Source organism: Phoxinus phoxinus (assembly GCF_949152265.1).
Source record: "Phoxinus phoxinus genome assembly, chromosome: 4".
Lineage (NCBI taxonomy): Eukaryota > Metazoa > Chordata > Actinopteri > Cypriniformes > Leuciscidae > Phoxinus > Phoxinus phoxinus.
In genome coordinates this window covers 36,986,090-37,007,039 of record NC_136879.1, presented here as the reverse complement: position 1 = coordinate 37,007,039, position 20,950 = coordinate 36,986,090, and the positions used below count along the sequence as shown (strand labels likewise).

The 20,950-nt window shown below is 44.9% G+C and overlaps 2 protein-coding genes across 4 annotated transcripts; both read left to right on the top strand.

The window, feature by feature from the left end:
- The first annotated feature begins 900 nt into the window (after window positions 1-900).
- On the top strand, window positions 901-15,591 carry LOC306996962 (E3 ubiquitin/ISG15 ligase TRIM25-like). 2 transcript variants are annotated; one of them, XM_079609935.1, is made up of 8 exons: window positions 901-984; window positions 1,227-1,807; window positions 12,792-12,872; window positions 13,072-13,167; window positions 13,376-13,609; window positions 13,742-13,895; window positions 13,999-14,058; window positions 14,191-15,591. In XM_079609935.1, exons 2-8 carry the CDS (start codon window positions 1,325-1,327, stop codon window positions 14,730-14,732), a joined length of 1,650 nt encoding a protein of 549 aa, XP_079466061.1. In that variant the 5' UTR covers window positions 901-984; window positions 1,227-1,324; the 3' UTR covers window positions 14,733-15,591. The 2 variants fall into 2 exon arrangements, with proteins under 2 accessions (XP_079466061.1, XP_079466062.1); XM_079609936.1 differs by lacking the exon at window positions 901-984 and having other exon boundaries at window positions 1,175-1,798; window positions 12,786-12,872; window positions 14,191-15,589.
- Window positions 15,592-15,978: 387 nt separating this feature from the next.
- On the top strand, window positions 15,979-20,353 carry LOC306996961 (E3 ubiquitin/ISG15 ligase TRIM25-like). Of its 2 annotated transcripts, none has more exons than XM_079609934.1 (7): window positions 15,979-16,146; window positions 16,671-17,278; window positions 17,447-17,542; window positions 17,816-18,049; window positions 18,189-18,342; window positions 18,444-18,503; window positions 18,645-20,353. In XM_079609934.1, exons 2-7 carry the CDS (start codon window positions 16,718-16,720, stop codon window positions 19,193-19,195), a joined length of 1,656 nt encoding a protein of 551 aa, XP_079466060.1. In that variant the 5' UTR covers window positions 15,979-16,146; window positions 16,671-16,717; the 3' UTR covers window positions 19,196-20,353. The 2 variants fall into 2 exon arrangements, with proteins under 2 accessions (XP_079466060.1, XP_079466059.1); XM_079609933.1 differs by having other exon boundaries at window positions 16,667-17,278; window positions 18,645-20,352.
- Window positions 20,354-20,950: the final 597 nt, after the last annotated feature.

The window sequence follows — 20,950 nt, the reverse complement described above, 5'->3', positions numbered from 1 at the left end:
CCAAAGCGCTTCACAATCATATCAAGGAATGCGACGGCAGCCACAGAACAACGGCGCCAGTGCGCTCACCACACACCAGTGTTTGCTACTGGAAATGGTGCCAGATGCACCCATGCATGCTGAGCGAATCACTAAACTTACATGTACACTCGAGGACTCTGTCGTGGCACGAGTAATGCGCTGGGTGCTACATGGGTGGCCGGCTGATGTAATGCATGGCCGGTTCAAACCAATCCTTTTGCACCGCCATGAACTCTCTGCACATAAGAACTGTTTGCTGTGGGGAAGCCGTGTGGTTGTTCCTTGCTTGGCGAGGAGAGAAGTACAGGCTATGTTGCATGACGCCCGGGCATTGTACACATGAAGGGACTCGCAAGGAGTTATGTGTGGTGGCCGGGTATGGACAGAGGCGTTGAGGAAACTGTCAAGGCGCGTGAAACCTGTCAGATGTCACGTCATGCACCTCCTAAGGCTAAAGTGCAGCCTTGGGAGTGGACGACAAAAAGATAGTCCCGACTGCACATTGACTTTGCAGGCCCTTTTCAGGGCAAAATAACAAAAGACTAACAAAGAAGCATCACTTATTAAAACAAGAAATTATTTCTGAAATGTTTGATGGCAATGACATTGTACAAGAAACGTGAAATCATACATTTTTATTATTATTTTACACATATTGCTGGAAGTGTGTTAGAAGCAGTTAAAACAAAGAAACACATTTTCCGTATGTTATTACAAACTATTCAACTACTGATTATTGGTGTCGAGAGATGCTGTATGATTTTAAGCAAGCAGTACAACTGCAAAGTCATGGTTTCACATAAACAAACTGTTTATACTCTCTCTCTTTATCTCTCTCATGCACACATCTGAACACTGATAACCAGGAAGTTTGTGGATTCGAGAGAAACAAAACCTATTTCCCTGCTACACGAGCCACTACTTAAGGATCCACACTCCTCTAGTTTGGTTAAAGCTGTAAAGGTGGGAATCATATAAACTATTGGTTTTATTTCTTCTTACTTGCATTGCAAAAAGAGCATTCAATTATTACTCTGTGTTTGATAATAATTCTATGTTAATCTGGATGTCTTATGTTTATTCTTCTGGTTACGTGTGAAGAGTTTAGGATTCTTTATATTAATACACAAAACTATGTATTTGGTTAATTTTTGATACATGTTCTTTCATTAATGATTTACATCTGGATTTATGTATTCTATCAGAAATGTCTGAATCTGCAGCGAGTTTCTTCAGAACAGTTTCTATTAGAGGTACAGTAATCCGCAAAAAAAGAAGAGGCAAACGAAAGAGAGAATAGGAAATGTCTGAATCTGCAGCGAGTCAGTGTGTGGATCAGTTCAGCTGTCCAGTCTGTCTGGATCCTCTGAAGGAGCCGGTGACGATTCCCTGTGGACACAGTTACTGTATGAGCTGTATTACTGACTGCTGGGGCCAGAAGGAGCAGGGGCCGCCGTACCGCTGTCCCCAATGCAGAGAGAGCTTCAGTCAGAGACCTCTACTGAAGAAGAACACTCTGATAGCTGAGATGATGGAGACGCTGCAGAAGACGTCCCTACAAACGGCTGCTGTGGAGTGTGATGTTTGCACTACAGAGAAGAACAGAGCTGTAAAGTCCTGTCTGCAGTGCTTGGCCTCCTTCTGTCACACTCACCTGCAGCTTCACTATCAATCTCCTGCGTTTATGAAGCACAAACTAGTCGAAGCTTCCAGACACATTCAGGAGAACATCTGCCTCAGTCATGGGAAACTTCTGGAGATTTACTGTCAGGATGATTGTCACGAGGTGACGAAATTCCAACTTTCCCCCTGTGAGGCGGAACTAATGTTCATCGCGATTACCTCCCGCCGGACCCATAATAATGGAACACCGGGCTACTTCCGGTTTAGCGCAACATCCCCGCGAATGGGGTGATTAGCCGAAATCGCCGGCAGCTGGGCACAAGGGGATTGGAGCTCCGCGATTGGGACAAGTTGCAATATGGGGAGGATAAGAGGAGAGAGGACAAACACAGGAGAGTGCGGGGGAAGGCATGCGGGCCGTGGAGTTCTGAAGGAGCAAGTAAGCTGGCGATCGGGCATGACAATTGATACACGGGAGTAAGAGCTGGACACATTGTGGAGGGGAGAGAAAATTGTTGGATGTGGGATCTTTTGTGAAGGAACTGTGAGTAGACCGCTTGACCTCAAAATCTTCTCTCACCGTATATTCTGATGTGAATGTTGGGCAGGAAATGGCAACGGCCTTACACCTTATATTTTCCACTTGAGGGTTGATTTGCAGTGATGGAATGACGTGATGCACAGTTTTGATGTGTGAGTGTATGCTTAAACCCGCTGAAGCCTTTCCACTCACCTGCATGTCATTATAGAGCCCTTGAGAAAAAGCTCACTGTGTTGTACCTTACAGCAAAGAGAGAGAAGGTTATGTGAAGATCCATCGAGAGGGAGAGAGTGTGCGTAAATACGAAATTGATTGACAGTGTACTATCTACTCATCTGCTTCATTGAGAAGACGCCAGCCGTAAGTTCTCTGTTGACTCTGAGAAGAAAATTACGTATATACTTTACCTGCCTGCTTTGCAGTGTTTCCCTCCCATGAGCCCCGTGTATGCCCAAACGTCTGTGTGTGGAAGTCACTTACTCATCTGCTTCATTGAGAAGACGCCAGCCGTAAGTTCTCTGTTGACTCTGAGAAGAAGAGAATTACGTATATACTTTACCTGCCTGCTTTGCAGTACTTTCCTCCCACGAGCCCCGTGTATGCCCAAACGTCTGTGTGTGGAAGGCACTTACTCATCTGCTTCATTGAGAAGACGCCAGCCGTAAGTTCTCTGTTGACTCTGAGAAGAAGAGAATTACGTATATACTTTACCTGTCTGCTTTGCAGTGTTTTCCTCCCACGAGCCCCGTGTATGCCCAAACGTCTGTGTGTGGAAGTCACTTACTCATCTGCTTCATTGAGAAGACGCCAGCCGTAAGTTCTCTGTTGACTCTGAGAAGAAGAGAATTACGTATATACTTTACCTGCCTGCTTTGCAGTACTTTCCTCCCACGAGCCCCGTGTATGCCCAAACGTCTGTGTGTGGAAGTCACTTACTCATCTGCTTCATTGAGAAGACGCCAGCCGTAAGTTCTCTGTTGACTCTGAGAAGAAGAGAATTACGTATATACTTTACCTGCCTGCTTTGCAGTACTTTCCTCCCACGAGCCCCGTGTATGCCCAAACGTCTGTGTGTGGAAGGCACTTACTCATCTGCTTCATTGAGAAGACGCCAACCGTAAGTTCTCTGTTGACTCTGAGAAGAAGAGAATTACGTATATACTTTACCTGTCTGCTTTGCAGTGTTTTCCTCCCACGAGTCCCGTGTATGCCCAAACGTCTGTGTGTGGAAGTCACTTACTCATCTGCTTCATTGAGAAGACGCCAGCCGTAAGTTCTCTGTTGACTCTGAGAAGAAGAGAATTACGTATATACTTTACCTGCCTGCTTTGCAGTACTTTCCTCCCACGAGCCCCGTGTATGCCCAAACGTCTGTGTGTGGAAGTCACTTACTCATCTGCTTCATTGAGAAGACGCCAGCCGTAAGTTCTCTGTTGACTCTGAGAAGAAGAGAATTACGTATATACTTTACCTGTCTGCTTTGCAGTGTTTTCCTCCCACGAGCCCCGTGTATGCCCAAACGTCTGTGTGTGGAAGTCACTTACTCATCTGCTTCATTGAGAAGACGCCAGCCGTAAGTTCTCTGTTGACTCTGAGAAGAAGAGAATTACGTATATACTTTACCTGCCTGCTTTGCAGTACTTTCCTCCCACGAGCCCCGTGTATGCCCAAACGTCTGTGTGTGGAAGTCACTTACTCATCTGCTTCATTGAGAAGACGCCAGCCGTAAGTTCTCTGTTGACTCTGAGAAGAAGAGAATTACGTATATACTTTACCTGCCTGCTTTGCAGTGTTTTCCTCCCACGAGCCCCGTGTATGCCCAAACGTCTGTGTGTGGAAGTCACTTATTCATCTGCTTCACTGAGAAGACGCCAGCCGTGAGTTCTCTGTTGACTCTGAGAAGAAGAGAATTACGTATATACTTTACCTGCCTGCTTTGCAGTACTTTCCTCCCACGAGCCCCGTGTATGCCCAAAAGTTTGTGTGTGGAAGTCACTACTCATCTGCTTCATCGAGAAGACGTCAGTCGTAAGTTCTCTGTTGACTCTGAGAAGAAGAGATTTACGTATATACTTTACCCGCCTGCTTTGCAGTACTTTCCTCCCACGAGCCCCGTGTATGCCCAAACGTCTGTGTGTGGAATGCCACCCGCTTGGACGGAGTAAAGGGAAGTTCCATCTACATCCCCTTGTCGGGCACCTGTTCCAAAAGAGTACTTACCTGCACGCTCGCCGGATCCAAACACAGTGAAGTTCGGTCCATATCTCTTGCCTGCCCCCGCTGAAGGAGAGGTACTTACCCAAATACTTATCTGAGCATAGTACAGTAGAACTCATCCATACGTTTGCAGGGTTCACCTGTCGAAGAATAGTATTGACCCGAACGCCCATTGGACTGGAGTTCAACGAAGTTCCATCCATATCTCCTTGCCTATCACAGGCCGAAGTGGACTTCGTACTCGACTCCACACCTTTTAACTTTCTGAACTTTTAATTGATAAATAAAGTATTCTTTTTATTATTCCTGGTCTGTCTTGTTTGGCCTCTGTCCGACTCCCCAAGGGTGGAAAAGGTGTTCTAGGGGTGGGTGCAGCCAGTGGCCCGCCCCGACCTGTGACATAATTTGGCGTAGTCGGCAGGGTCCGCCTTGGGTTGAGTAGATAGAGGCTGAGCAATGGCAGACGAAGATGCACCAGTGGGTCACCCACATGTCATGCCCATTTTTATGGGAGCCCCATGGGCCCAAAAGTATGGAGGACCTGGTTCGGAACTCAGTTTGTCGGCATGGAAAACGCAAGTTGAATACTTAGCAGGTTTACAGGGATTGAACGCTACACAGAAGACTCAATTTATCATAAATTCACTTGAAGGCGAAGCAAGGAGGGAAGTGCAAGCGGCGCCAGAAGCCACCCGAGCTACTGCCCAGGCCCTCCTCGATTTCCTAACAGGACAATACGGTGATGCAACCCCTGCAGCTGTTCTTCGCATACAATTCTTCAACTGCAAGCAAGGTCCTCGGCAGACCATTCGTGCTTTTGCTCTGCAACTGCGGGAACAATTGTCTCGGCTGGAGAGGAGACAAGACCATGGATTAGGAGGAGGAGAGGCCCTCTTAAAAGACCAGTTCTTGTTGGGGCTACAAGATGGCCCGATACGTCAGAGTCTTCGTGTACAGCTGCGTCGCAATCCTGCTCTGACGTTCGATGAGCTACGCCAGGAGGCCTTAGCCCTCGAACAGGATCATGCTGGCACCCCGGATTCCCCCCAGTGCATGGCTGCTAATGCCGCCAGCGGCCCTTTACCTCCTGTGCCGCCTGACTGGAAACAGGCCCTACGAGATGAGTTGCGAAGAGATGTCCGTGAGCAGATGGCCGAGTTATCAAAAACGTTCCTAGAAGAATTACGCCGAGAACATCGTCGCCCATCACCACCGGTACGGGAGCGGGCATATTCCGACGGTGGTCAATTTCCAGAGCAACGTCCATCCCGGTCATCCGGGCTCCGTTTCCAATGGGACGAACAAGGACGCCCCATCTGTAATGGCTGTGGTGCTCCAGGTCATTACGCCCGGCAGTGCAGTGCACGCCGAGGATCACAGGGGGGTTTTTAGTGTCTCCGGCTACTGTGGGTCAAGTGGTCGGAACCCCCCTAGTCGACCCCTCTCCATCAACGGCTAAAAACTGTCTGGTTGGTCGCTGTCCCCTGGTGGTAGCTCGAGTCAATGGGACGGAAGTCCAATGCCTCCTGGATACAGGGTCTCAAGTCACACTGTTCTCCGAAAGCCTGTCTCGGGAATTATTCGGGGTTCAGGATCACTCCGTTGCGGACGCCCCCTGGTTAACTCTGCGAGGGGCCAACGGTTTAGACATTCCGTACGTGGGTTATCTGGTCACAGACCTGGAGGTCCAGGGAACTCTGGTGGCTCAAAAGGGAGTGGTGATCGTGCGGGATTCCTGTCTGGGAGCTCATCGTGCCCTGCTGGGGATGAATGTAATTACCGAATGCTGGGAGGAAGTGTTTAGAGCGAGACCTACATCTGTGACCCCGAAGGAAGAGAAGCAAGAGTGGGATAGGATTGTGGCTGATTGTCGCCGAGTCTGCCTGGCGGCTGTTCAACGGGATCAGGAACATGTGGGGAGAGTGGCATGCCGGTATGCAATATCGATTCCGGCTCGGAGCGAGGCCATTATCTGGGCTCGCCTCCCAGCTCAGCTCCACAGGTCCCAGGAGTGGATCCTGGTGGAGCCTCATGCGGATTGTCAGGCTGTGGAAGTGGCCCGAGGATTGGCTTCTGTCTGTCGAGATCGAGTGGCCGTCCGACTACGAAATACGAATCCCTATGCTGTAGACCTACATCGACACCAACGTCTGGCCCGAATTACGGCAGTAAGCCCGCAGCAGGTTCTTGAGGAAGGGGAGGTGCAGTTCTGCCAGGTGGGACCTACAGTAGTGGAGGTGGCCCTGGCACAGACCGAACACCCGACGAGCCGAGCGGAAGGAGAATTGCCGGCCTACCTGACTGGAGAGTCTCTGCGAGGCGATGGGTTGGAGGAAGGACAGGCAAGAAAACTCCAAGACTTCCTGGTGAGATGGAAACACCTATTCTCCGCACACGAAGAGGATTACGGAAGGACAGACATTGTAAAGCACCAGATACCGACTGGGGATGCTCCCCCCAGCCGGGAACGCTACCGACCCGTGCCACCAACCCTATATGCCGAAGTACGCGCCCTCCTAAGGGGAATGCTGGAGAAGGGCGTTGTTCGGGAGAGTAGCAGCCCGTGGGCGGCACCCATCGTTCTTGTTCGGAAGAAGACCGGGGCATGGCGGTTTTGTGTTGATTACCGGAAACTGAACCTTGTTACCAAGCGGGACGCTTTTCCCCTGCCACGGGTTGAGGATTCCCTCACTAGCCTCACCCGGGCTGCCTGGTACTCCACCTTAGATCTGGCTAGCGGTTACTGGCAAGTGCAAGTGGAAGAACGAGACCGGGAAAAGACTGCCTTCACTACCCCTTTTGGCCTCTTTGAGTGGGAGCGTATGCCGTTTGGTCTGTGCAACGCTCCCGCCACCTTCCAACGTCTCATGCAGCGTTGTTTGGGGGGTCAGCTCATGGACTCCACTCTTGTGTACCTGGACGACGTTATCGTGTACTCTCCGGACTTCGAGTCTCACCTCCGGCACTTGGAGCAGGTATTCCAGTCCCTGGAACGATACGGGTTAAAACTACAGCCCGAGAAATGTCAGCTGCTCCAGAAGGAAGTGAAGTTCCTGGGACATCGGGTCAGTGCGGCTGGGATTGCAGTAGACCCCGACAAGGTATCGGTCGTCCAGGAGTGGGCCGCCCCCAGAACAGTGCGCCAGGTGAGATCCTTTCTGGGATTCGTGGGATACTACCGGCGGTTCATCAAGGATTTCTCCAAGGTCGCCAAACCCTTAAACCAACTGCTTGCAGGCTCTGGTCGAGCCCGGGGGCGTGGGTCCCCGTCCATTTCATGGGACCCCGCCTGCGAGTCGGCCTTCCGGAGGCTGAAACAAGAGCTGACTCAAGCCCCAATTCTGGCCTATGCCGACTTCACCCAGCCATTCACGCTCTATACGGACGCCAGTAACCTGGGTTTGGGGGCCGTATTGGCACAGCGACAACAAGGAGAGGAGAGAGTTGTCGCTTATGCCAGCCGAAGCCTACACCCAGCCGAACGGAATGATGCCAACTACAGCTCCTTTAAACTTGAGCTCCTCGCCATGAAGTGGGCTGTTAGCGAGAAGTTCAAGGACTATCTATGGGGAGCAAAGGTGGTTGTAGTCACGGATAACAACCCACTGGTCCATCTTCAAACTGCCAAATTGGGAGCCGTTGAACAGCGGTGGGTGGCACAACTGGCCAACTACGATTACCAGCTCCAGTATCGCCCGGGGAAGGAGCATACTAATGCCGATGTACTGTCCCGGCTCCCCGAGAGTATGCCGGCTGGTCCCACTCCGCCCCAGAATGCACTGCTCGAGGAAGGGCTGATGGTGGGGATCATAGAAGCCCCTGGTCTTCGGGAGGAAAGAGTTCCCTCAAGCTGGGGTTGGGACCCCCAACGATGGAAGGAACGCCAAGCAGAGGATCCGGCTTTGGCCCAGGTACGAGACTGGCTACAGCAAGGAAATTGGCCGGAAGGGGAGGCACGGCGTGTACAACTTCAAGGGGTGAAGCGGTTGAGGGGGCAACGGGAGCGGCTCATCCTCAAGGAGGGGGTCGTCTGTCGTAGAATACAGGACCAAGCACTGGGCGAGGAAGTAAGTCAAGTGGTGGTACCTGAGGATCAAACCCATGCTCTGCTACAAGCTTACCACACTCACCTGGGACATCAAGGGCAAGAAAGGACTACTTCATTGGTGCGGAGGCACTTCTATTGGCCTGGAATGGAGGAAGCTGTGAGGAGGTTCATTGCTCAGTGCCCACGCTGCACTCTTTTTAAAGCCCGGAGGGAGGTGAGAGCACCCTTAGCCCCCATTCGGGCTAGGGCGCCGTTGCACATGGTGGCGATGGACTACCTGACGTTGGGACGGCCCGCAGATTCCATCCAAAACATCCTCGTAATAACTGACCTCTTCACAAAGTACGCATGGGCCATTCCAACCAGAGATCAGACTGCCATCACCACTGCCAACGCCCTTTGGAGACATGTGTTCCAGCCCTTTGGGTGCCCGGAAGTTCTCCACTCGGATCAGGGGCCTAGTTTCGAGTCTCGAGTTATCAGGGAACTGTGTCAGCTATACGGCTGTAAGAAGACTCACACCACGCCGTACCATCCCCAAGGGAACGGAGGCTGTGAACGATTTAATCAGACCCTGTTGGGTCTACTCGGAACATTGGAGGTGGAACAGCAGGGGAACTGGACGGCAAATCTCCCGGCCGTAGTCCAGGCCTACAATAATAGCGTGCATAGCACCACTGGATATGCTCCTACATACCTGATGTTCGGACGACATGTACGGTTGCCCACGGACTTGTTACTGGGGACCAGCCCCGCCGAGGAAGGGACCAACTTGACAGAGTGGGTGAATAACCACCACCAGCGCCTCCACTTGGCTTACGAGCAGGTCTCTACCCGAATCAACCGAGCAGCCCTCAAAAATAAACGGTTATATGATCGGACGGCCCGGCAGGCCCCTTTGCTGCAGGGAGAAAGGGTGTTGGTCAAGGACAATCGGCGCCAGGGGAAAGGAAAACTGAGCGACCGGTGGGAACCCCAACCGTACGTAGTCCAGCGACAGCTTAGGCCTGACCAGCCCGTGTACGTCCTCCGTCCCGAAGGAGCAACCGGCCCAGAAAGAGTGTTACATCGGAACCTGATCCGCCCTTGTCCCAACTATCCAAGACCGGTAAGCACCGCCACCCCCGCCGAAGAGAGAGCCCATCGAACCCCGCTAATAGGTTGGGCAGTGGTCCCAAGGGGACCGGCCCTTGAGCCAGAGGCAGCAGCTGTACCCTCGCCCCCAAGACGGTCCCTACGGGACAACCAGGGCCGGCCTCCGACACGGTACGGAGACTGGGTAGACCCCTCACGTTCTAGGGACTAGAACGGTTTGGCGGGGGGGTATGTCACGAGGTGACGAAATTCCAACTTTCCCCCTGTGAGGCGGAACTAATGTTCATCGCGATTACCTCCCGCCGGACCCATAATAATGGAACACCGGGCTACTTCCGGTTTAGCGCAACATCCCCGCGAATGGGGTGATTAGCCGAAATCGCCGGCAGCTGGGCACAAGGGGATTGGAGCTCCGCGATTGGGACAAGTTGCAATATGGGGAGGATAAGAGGAGAGAGGACAAACACAGGAGAGTGCGGGGGAAGGCATGCGGGCCGTGGAGTTCTGAAGGAGCAAGTAAGCTGGCGATCGGGCATGACAATTGATACACGGGAGTAAGAGCTGGACACATTGTGGAGGGGAGAGAAAATTGTTGGATGTGGGATCTTTTGTGAAGGAACTGTGAGTAGACCGCTTGACCTCAAAATCTTCTCTCACCGTATATTCTGATGTGAATGTTGGGCAGGAAATGGCAACGGCCTTACACCTTATATTTTCCACTTGAGGGTTGATTTGCAGTGATGGAATGACGTGATGCACAGTTTTGATGTGTGAGTGTATGCTTAAACCCGCTGAAGCCTTTCCACTCACCTGCATGTCATTATAGAGCCCTTGAGAAAAAGCTCACTGTGTTGTACCTTACAGCAAAGAGAGAGAAGGTTATGTGAAGATCCATCGAGAGGGAGAGAGTGTGCGTAAATACGAAATTGATTGACAGTGTACTATCTACTCATCTGCTTCATTGAGAAGACGCCAGCCGTAAGTTCTCTGTTGACTCTGAGAAGAAAATTACGTATATACTTTACCTGCCTGCTTTGCAGTGTTTCCCTCCCATGAGCCCCGTGTATGCCCAAACGTCTGTGTGTGGAAGTCACTTACTCATCTGCTTCATTGAGAAGACGCCAGCCGTAAGTTCTCTGTTGACTCTGAGAAGAAGAGAATTACGTATATACTTTACCTGCCTGCTTTGCAGTACTTTCCTCCCACGAGCCCCGTGTATGCCCAAACGTCTGTGTGTGGAAGGCACTTACTCATCTGCTTCATTGAGAAGACGCCAGCCGTAAGTTCTCTGTTGACTCTGAGAAGAAGAGAATTACGTATATACTTTACCTGTCTGCTTTGCAGTGTTTTCCTCCCACGAGCCCCGTGTATGCCCAAACGTCTGTGTGTGGAAGTCACTTACTCATCTGCTTCATTGAGAAGACGCCAGCCGTAAGTTCTCTGTTGACTCTGAGAAGAAGAGAATTACGTATATACTTTACCTGCCTGCTTTGCAGTACTTTCCTCCCACGAGCCCCGTGTATGCCCAAACGTCTGTGTGTGGAAGTCACTTACTCATCTGCTTCATTGAGAAGACGCCAGCCGTAAGTTCTCTGTTGACTCTGAGAAGAAGAGAATTACGTATATACTTTACCTGCCTGCTTTGCAGTACTTTCCTCCCACGAGCCCCGTGTATGCCCAAACGTCTGTGTGTGGAAGGCACTTACTCATCTGCTTCATTGAGAAGACGCCAACCGTAAGTTCTCTGTTGACTCTGAGAAGAAGAGAATTACGTATATACTTTACCTGTCTGCTTTGCAGTGTTTTCCTCCCACGAGTCCCGTGTATGCCCAAACGTCTGTGTGTGGAAGTCACTTACTCATCTGCTTCATTGAGAAGACGCCAGCCGTAAGTTCTCTGTTGACTCTGAGAAGAAGAGAATTACGTATATACTTTACCTGCCTGCTTTGCAGTACTTTCCTCCCACGAGCCCCGTGTATGCCCAAACGTCTGTGTGTGGAAGTCACTTACTCATCTGCTTCATTGAGAAGACGCCAGCCGTAAGTTCTCTGTTGACTCTGAGAAGAAGAGAATTACGTATATACTTTACCTGTCTGCTTTGCAGTGTTTTCCTCCCACGAGCCCCGTGTATGCCCAAACGTCTGTGTGTGGAAGTCACTTACTCATCTGCTTCATTGAGAAGACGCCAGCCGTAAGTTCTCTGTTGACTCTGAGAAGAAGAGAATTACGTATATACTTTACCTGCCTGCTTTGCAGTACTTTCCTCCCACGAGCCCCGTGTATGCCCAAACGTCTGTGTGTGGAAGTCACTTACTCATCTGCTTCATTGAGAAGACGCCAGCCGTAAGTTCTCTGTTGACTCTGAGAAGAAGAGAATTACGTATATACTTTACCTGCCTGCTTTGCAGTGTTTTCCTCCCACGAGCCCCGTGTATGCCCAAACGTCTGTGTGTGGAAGTCACTTATTCATCTGCTTCACTGAGAAGACGCCAGCCGTGAGTTCTCTGTTGACTCTGAGAAGAAGAGAATTACGTATATACTTTACCTGCCTGCTTTGCAGTACTTTCCTCCCACGAGCCCCGTGTATGCCCAAAAGTTTGTGTGTGGAAGTCACTACTCATCTGCTTCATCGAGAAGACGTCAGTCGTAAGTTCTCTGTTGACTCTGAGAAGAAGAGATTTACGTATATACTTTACCCGCCTGCTTTGCAGTACTTTCCTCCCACGAGCCCCGTGTATGCCCAAACGTCTGTGTGTGGAATGCCACCCGCTTGGACGGAGTAAAGGGAAGTTCCATCTACATCCCCTTGTCGGGCACCTGTTCCAAAAGAGTACTTACCTGCACGCTCGCCGGATCCAAACACAGTGAAGTTCGGTCCATATCTCTTGCCTGCCCCCGCTGAAGGAGAGGTACTTACCCAAATACTTATCTGAGCATAGTACAGTAGAACTCATCCATACGTTTGCAGGGTTCACCTGTCGAAGAATAGTATTGACCCGAACGCCCATTGGACTGGAGTTCAACGAAGTTCCATCCATATCTCCTTGCCTATCACAGGCCGAAGTGGACTTCGTACTCGACTCCACACCTTTTAACTTTCTGAACTTTTAATTGATAAATAAAGTATTCTTTTTATTATTCCTGGTCTGTCTTGTTTGGCCTCTGTCCGACTCCCCAAGGGTGGAAAAGGTGTTCTAGGGGTGGGTGCAGCCAGTGGCCCGCCCCGACCTGTGACATGATCATCAGTGCATTTGTTACTTGTGTATGATTGACAATCATAACGGCCACCGTGTGGTTTCACTGGAATCTGAATGGACAAATCAAAAGGTTAATGTTCGTTCATCTGTAATTTACAGTTTTATGTTTAACTTTTTTATCCTATCCCCTACTCTAACAAGTATATAGACAACATTCAATTTTAATTTGCATAAACAAAAGTGCATTTTTGCGGAATTAGTCCCTGAATGTTGCTGCTTGCAGCTCAATCTTTCTTTTACATATTAACTTTGTATGTGATCATTTTCAGAAAGAGTTAAAGGAGATAAAGGTGTCGTGTCAGAAGCTGATCCAGGAGCGAGAGAGAGGTCAGCAGGAACTCAGTGAAGCTGTGAAGCTTCTTAAAGTGAGTATCAGTACGAGGACCAGACGACTGGTCAAATCACAAACAGCAGATGCTTTAATATTTTAAATAGGCAACATTTTATTCTCGCCAATTTTATTAGATTGAAAGCATAATAACTTTGGATTTGATCAAGATCTATGACAATTGAATTGGTCAGATGTATTTTTTAAGCTGTTGCTGCATGATCAGATCTGTGTGTCTCTGACAGAGTTCAGCGCTAGAGACCATGGAGGACATTGAGAAGGTCTTCACTGAGCTCATCTGCTCTCTTGAGAAGAAACGCTCTGAGATTAAAGAGCAGATCAGAGCTCAGGAGAAGACTGAGATAGATCGAGCAGAGGAACTTCTCAAACATCTGGATCAAGAGCTGACAGAACTCAGAAAAACACAAGCAGAGATTGACAAACTTATGATTACTGATGATCAGATTCAGTGTCTGAAGGTTATGACGCAAAAATGTTGAAAATTATCCATAAAATTAAACGCTATTATACAGAGCTTGTTTTATGTTCTGGAAAATATCTGTTCTTGTTTAAAAATTAAGTCTTAATTATTTGTAATATTCTCATTTCAGAGCTGTCAGTCTGTGGGTGTTCTACCTTCATTTGAAGACGTTCCCAGCTTCCCTCAACACACTCATCTGTCTTTTAAAGACATTTCAATCTCAGCGTTTAAGGAGATTTTGGAGGACATCTGTCGACAGCAATCAGCCAGAATATCCCGAGAAGGTCTGAATGATTATTTTCCAATGATAATAAAATGTGTCTTTCATACTATGTGTGATTACACCTCATATTAAGTTTACAGTTGAGTTTCTTTTCATGTTTTCAGTGTCAAATGTTCATGTTGCACAGACTCCAGAACCAAAGACTCCAAATACATTTTGGCAATGTAAGTTGAGCTGTTTCTTCACAAAAAACATGTACATGTTAATATAAACATAATTAAAAGTGCAGAATAAGAATTTTAGAAAAATAACAATAATAAAATATTCCATATGGGTTTGTGTGCATTCATCCTCAGATTCCTGTCAACTGCAATTTGATCCAAACTCTGCAAATAAAAAACTCAAACTGTCAGAAGAGAACAGAAAAGTATCATATTCAAATGAATTCCAACAATATCCTGATCACCCAGAGCGATTTGATTGGTGTAATTACATCTTGTGTCGAAAGGGTTTGGGAAGTCGCTGTTACTGGGAGGTCGAGTGCAGTGGGGACAGTTGGGCTGTAGCAGTTTGTTACAAAGGAATTGGACGTAAAGGAAGAAGTGAGGACTGTAGACTTGGCTTCAACAAAATATCCTGGAGATTGGGCTATTATCTGCAGGATTTCTATTTCATACATAATAAATCCCTAGTATGTATCCCTGCAGCTTCTAGAATAGGAGTGTATCTGGATCACAGAGCAGGGACTCTGTCCTTCTACAGCGTCTCTGACACAATGACTCTCCTTCACAGAGTCCAGACCACTTTCACTGAACCCTTATACCCTGCGTTTGGGGTTGGAGACGATTCATCTGTCAGGATCATAGAGCAGAGGAGAGTTCAGACAAACAAGAAATAAATATAATTGATCAAGTTTCAGATTCAATTGCTTAACTTCTGGAACATGTAGGCCTATATGTTGATATTAAAATGTAATTTGTAGTTTAATTAACAAAAGACATACATTTCTTAAACACCATCAATGAATATACAACACCCATTAAAGACATTCTCAAGTTGGTTGTAGTAAACAGTTCATTATCAGATGTTACAAAACCAGATGTTTCAATGATTTTGATTTAGTGTATTCTGTAATTTTGGCTAATGGATAATACTCCATGTTTGAATTCATGATGCAGTTCATCATTTAGCCACAAGGTTTCAAGGTTAGTTTGGAAAATAATCATCCATAGAACCTAGTAAACTGTTTACAGGTCGGTGTTGATAATGTTTTAATGTTTTATGTGTGTCACATGTACCATGTTACATGTTTTAAACATGTTTTTGTTCTGTTGTGATGCTACCTGCTAATAAGACCGCCTTTCTTTATTATTTTACAATATGAATATTGAGTTGACTTCAGGATGAGGTCTGATTTTGATTGATTTTTATGGTTTCGTAACTATCTGATGGTGTTGGCAAAAAGCTGAGAAATGCCTTTTTTTTCAAAACAAATTCTTCCATTAATGCATATGTTTCTTTACAAAAATCATCTTTATATTTGTTGTTCTTGTTTTGATGTAGCTATATAATTAATAATGCAATCTGCAATTATGATTAAATAAAGAGAAAATTAAACGAAATTGTTCTTTTGTGTTGATAACAGTGATCTTTTGATTAATTTCAAAGTGGAAATGTTGCTGTTTTAGAAAATATTGTCTTAAGAATCTGTGATTATATATAATAGTTATGACATTCGTTCAGCTAAATATACAGGCTTGTGCATTTACTCTAGTTTCATTCAGATGCATTTCTTTGATTGAGATTTTGTCATTTAATTTGTCTGTCATTATTAAATTATTTAACTAAATTGTCAAAACGCATAGATTTAGTATTTTACATTAAATCATCCAAAATTATATCTTACATATTTTACATATTCATCTGAATCAAATGTCAGTGATCTGTTTAGCCCAAAAGCTTTTCGACAGTGGACGAGAAACTTTCATGATCTCTAATTGTTTCTAAGTCTAGAGCTAAAAATAAATAAATAGTAAAGGTGTAAGTTTACTAATAAGTTCAATAATGTTCAGCAGTCGATACGATACTATGGGGAAAAATTATAATTGTATTTATCTTTCTCTCATTATCTCACACAGAACACACGCCCATTTTGTTTACGTGATGAAAACCAGGAAGTATTTGAATTCAAGAAAAACGAAACTTACTTCTCCAGTTCTCAACAACAAGTGATTCAACCTCTGTAATCGCAACCGCTGTTCTTCGTCTCAAAGCTGTAAAGCAAATCATATTTGAGTTGTATTTCTGTCGAGGTAAGGACTTTTGACTTTATCATGTTGTCGACTTTATAAAAGAAATCGCGTGCAATTATGTGTGTGTTTGTGTGTGTTGTAACTTAGCCTAACAGTCCTGGTGAAACAACATTTTGCTTTGTACTTCTTGCTAAACTATTATTTTTGGATTTTGTTGTCTATTGAAAACGTAAGTAAGTTATTGAATTGAAATACTCGATGATTACTTACCCCAACTATACGTTTTACTCTTTATGATTTCGATTATTCTTTACAAATACAAAACTATTTCTGTGATGATCATGACTAAAAAATACTGTTCTGGACTACAAACAAGTTAAGTTCTATTGACAGCATTTACAGTCTGCAGTTGATCAGCAGAGAACAGAATTTATTTCCCCAGTTAAAAATAAATAAACATTGTGATTAAGCTTCTCTCAAACTATTTTCTTTTGGTTAGATACTTGGACTTTGTAAAATCTTGACAGTATCCATATTTTCACTGAAGCATTTGACGAATAATGTTTCTTTTCTTGGCTAGACAGCCCTTATTACAGAAGCTGAGAATCCGTTATTTGAACACTGCAAAGAAATGTCTGAATCTGCAGCGAGTCAGTTTGTGGATCAGTTCAGCTGTCCAGTCTGTCTGGATCCTCTGAAGGAGCCGGTGACGATTCCCTGTGGACACAGTTACTGTATGAGCTGTATTACTGACTGCTGGGGCCAGAAGGAGCAGGGGCCGCCGTACCGCTGTCCCCAATGCAGAGAGAGCTTCAGCCAGAGACCTCTACTGAAGAAGAACACTCTGATAGCTGAGATGATGGAGACGCTGCAGAAGACGTCCCTACAAACGGCTGCTGTGGAGTGTGATGTTTGCACTACAGAGAAGAACAGAGCTGTAAAGTCCTGTCTGCAGTGCTTGGCCTCCTTCTGTCACACTCACCTGCAGTTTCACTATCAATCTCCTGCGTTTATGAAGCACAAACTAGTCGAAGCTTCCAGACACATTCAGGAGAACATCTGCCTCAGTCATGGGAAACTACTGGAGTTTTACTGTCAGGATGATCATCAGTGCATTTGTTGTTTCTGTATGATTGACAATCATAAAAACCACAGTGTGGTGTCTGTGGATTCAGAATGGACTAGTAAAAAGGTAGTATCAACAGTAATAAAACATGCATAAAATATTTTATTATTATTATATTGCATATATTTATGTGCTGTAATGTTGATTTACCACGTTACACCCCTTTAGTGGACTGGAAATGTGTTGTGTCTATTTTTGCGTATTGTTTTATTATTTTTATCTGAACATCCTCAGAAAGAGTTGAAGGAAATGAAGTTGTCGTGTCAGAAGCTGATCCAGAAGCGAGAGAGAGGTCAGCGGGAACTCAGTACAGCTGTGAAGCTTCTTAAAGTATGTTTCTTCATGTGTTCTTTAGTTTTAAAGTTTGATTGACACGCAAAATAGTAGATTTTAAAAATTTAATTAAAGTACATGATGACAGATGGATTTTGAGTTCCAAAAATTGGTGAAAAAACTGCTACTGTTTAAGAATCGTAACACAATTCACACAGTGTTCTTATTGAGACTTCCGTCCATTTTATGAGCGTGACAGCCACTCTTTTACTTGTATCGTTTTGAGTCATAACTATGATCTGCATGATCACATATTTGTGTCTCCGACAGAGTTCAGCGCTAGAGACCATGGAGGACATTGAGAAGGTCTTCACTGAGCTCATCTGCTCTCTTGAGAAGAAACGCTCTGAGATTAAAGAGCAGATCAGAGCTCAGGAGAAGACTGAGATAGATCGAGCAGAGGAACTTCACAAACATCTGGATCAAGAGCTGACAGAACTCAGAAAAACACAAGCAGAGATTGACAAACTTATGATTACTGATGATCAGATCCAGAGTCTGAAGGTAATAAAAGTATTTTTTTTATATTGATCATATCTGTCCGTGAACCTTCCACAACATATCACCATAAATAGTTTATCTATAGAATGGAAAAAGTGTCATGCGTTCACAAATTAAGTCAGAATTATTATTCTCATTTCAGAGCTGTCAGTCTGTGTGTGTTTTACCTTCATTTGAAGACGTTCACAGCATCACTCAACACACACATCTGTCTTTTAAAGACATTTCAATCTCAGCGTTTAAGGAGGTTTTGGAGGACGTCTGTCAACAGCAAACAGCCAGGATATCTCGAGAAGGTCCGAATGATTTTCCTTGGAATATAAAATGTGTCATTTATACTATGTGTGATTACACCTAAATATGTACTTTATTGTTGAGTTTCTTCTCATGTTTTCAGTGTCAAATGTTCATGTTGCACAGACTCCAGAACCAAAGACTCCAAATACATTTTGGCAATGTAAGTTGAGCTATTGCTCACAAACACAAATAGGATGTACATGTTAATTGATAAATATCAGTCGAGTGAAATAAAAAGAAAATAATAATAATAATAATAATAAAAAGTATAATTCTGTTTGTGTGCATCTATTCTCCTCAGATTTCTGTGATCTTAACCTGGATCCAAACACAGCACACAAAAACCTCATCTTGTCAGAAGAGAACAGAAAAGCAACACATTCAGTTGAAGAGCAGCAGTATCCTGATCACCCAGAGCGATTTGATGGATATTGGAATGTCTTGTGTCGAGAGGGTTTGTGCGGTCGCTGTTATTGGGAGGTCGAGTGCAGTGGGAACGTTTGGATTGTATCAGTTTGTTACACAGGAATTGGTCGTAAAGGCAACAGTGATGACTGTAGACTTGGCTTCAACACAAAATCCTGGAGATTGTCCCACTATCGACAGAATGTCCATTTCATACATGATAATAAGCAAGTCTCAATCCCCGCGGTCTGCTCCTCTAGAATAGGAGTGTATCTGGATCACAGAGCAGGAACTCTGTCCTTCTACAGCGTCTCTGACACAATGACTCTCCTTCACAGAGTCCAGACCACTTTCACTGAACCCTTATACCCTGCGTTTGGGGTTTTAGACGGTTCATCTGTCAGGATCATAGAGCAGAGGAGAGTTGAAAGACCCCAAAAAATGTGATTCATTGAGTTTCAGATTCAATAGCTAAACTTCTGAAACATGTAGGCCAGTATATTTAAATTAAAATGTAATTTGAAGTTTGGATGAACAAACTTTAACACCATCAATGAATATACAACACCCATTTAAGACATTCTCAAGTTGGATATAGTAAATAAATATACAGTTCATTATCAGATGTTACAAAATCAGATTACAGTGATTTGGATTTAGTGTATACTCTAATCTTGATATCTGAAAGCTTTCATCTTCAGAAAGGTTTCTTTACTGCAGCTCATAATAATCCATGTCTAAATCCATGATGCAGTTCATCCTCGAGCTACAAAGTGTCAGGGTTTGGAAAATAATAGTCTGTGGAACCTAGTAAACTATTTACAGCGTGGTGTTGATAAAATACCGTAGTTGTTTTACATCACACATACTATGTTATATTACATGTATTAAATACAGACAATATTTTGTTTGTTGAGTTGCTGCCTGCTAGTAGGACCTTCTTTCTTTACAATTAGGATAACTGAATTGACAGAATGGTTTCCTGTAGCTCAAACACTAGAGTGTTGGCTCTTGCGACGCAGTTCATAGGTTCGATTCCCAGGGAAAGCAAGAACTGATAAGAATGTAAAATGTGTACCTTGAAATGCAAATCATCACTTTGGATAAAAGCGTCTGCCAAATGATTAAACGCAAATGTTGACTTCAGGATGAATCCTGATGAGGAGGGGTTGAAGCACATAGCACTGAAAATCTGCGGGTATTTTGGATTTGTCTAAAAAATCTACTTTTGCGAACTGGTCGTAGATTTTTTTTTCTGCCCGATCGCAAACCAGTGCAGAAAGATTCTCTAGATTGTCTGAGTGTCAATAATTATAGGAAAAAAGGTGGATATTTTGATCCACGTCCACAACGGGACGCCAAAACTTTCAAAGTGGCCAAGGCTATCCCTCTTGGAATGGTATGAGATCATTTTTACCCAACTCGGTACAGCGATGTGCTATGGGCTCGGTTTGTGGCCACTCAGAGGCGCTATAAAAAAAAAAAATATATATATATAATATATATATAAAAAATAATATATATAATAAAAATATATATATATGTATGTATATACGCAACAGTCAGTCCAACTGATATGAAAACTGTCATGCGGGGGCTTTGATATATAAACTGTTAAATATATTTAAACTCGCAGCTATATTTATGTTTGATATTTGGTGTTGACAAAAAGCTGCGAAACTGCAAAAAGCTTTTTTAAGATTAATTTGTAAAATGATCTTAATTTTTGTCAGAACGTAGCAATGTTTCTTTAAAAGATTAATCTTTCTGTTTGTTTTTCTTTGGTTTACTGTATAATTAATAATGTATTGTGCAGTTATGATAAAATAAAGAGAAAATCAAATTATGCATTTTTCTTTACATTATAGAGATAATTTGATGGAAATTTGTTTGTTGAAATATTTTGTCTCCAGAATTCATGATCTATAGTGATTGTTGTTTTTCTCCACAGCAGCAGAAAGAAAACCTGCTGTTCTTATACAGTAATCAAGAAGCATCACATGTTAAAGCTTTGATGCCAATGACATTGAACAACAAGCATGAACTCATTAATGATTTGATCAATTCATAGTTTACACTTACGCTACATGTAATTGGGCCCCCTTCTAAAAGCTTTAAATAGCTTCTTTGGGGTTTCCCCCTTTTTTCACACAATAACCGTTCTATATTGTACTTAGTATGTGTCTTCAAAATGATAACGTG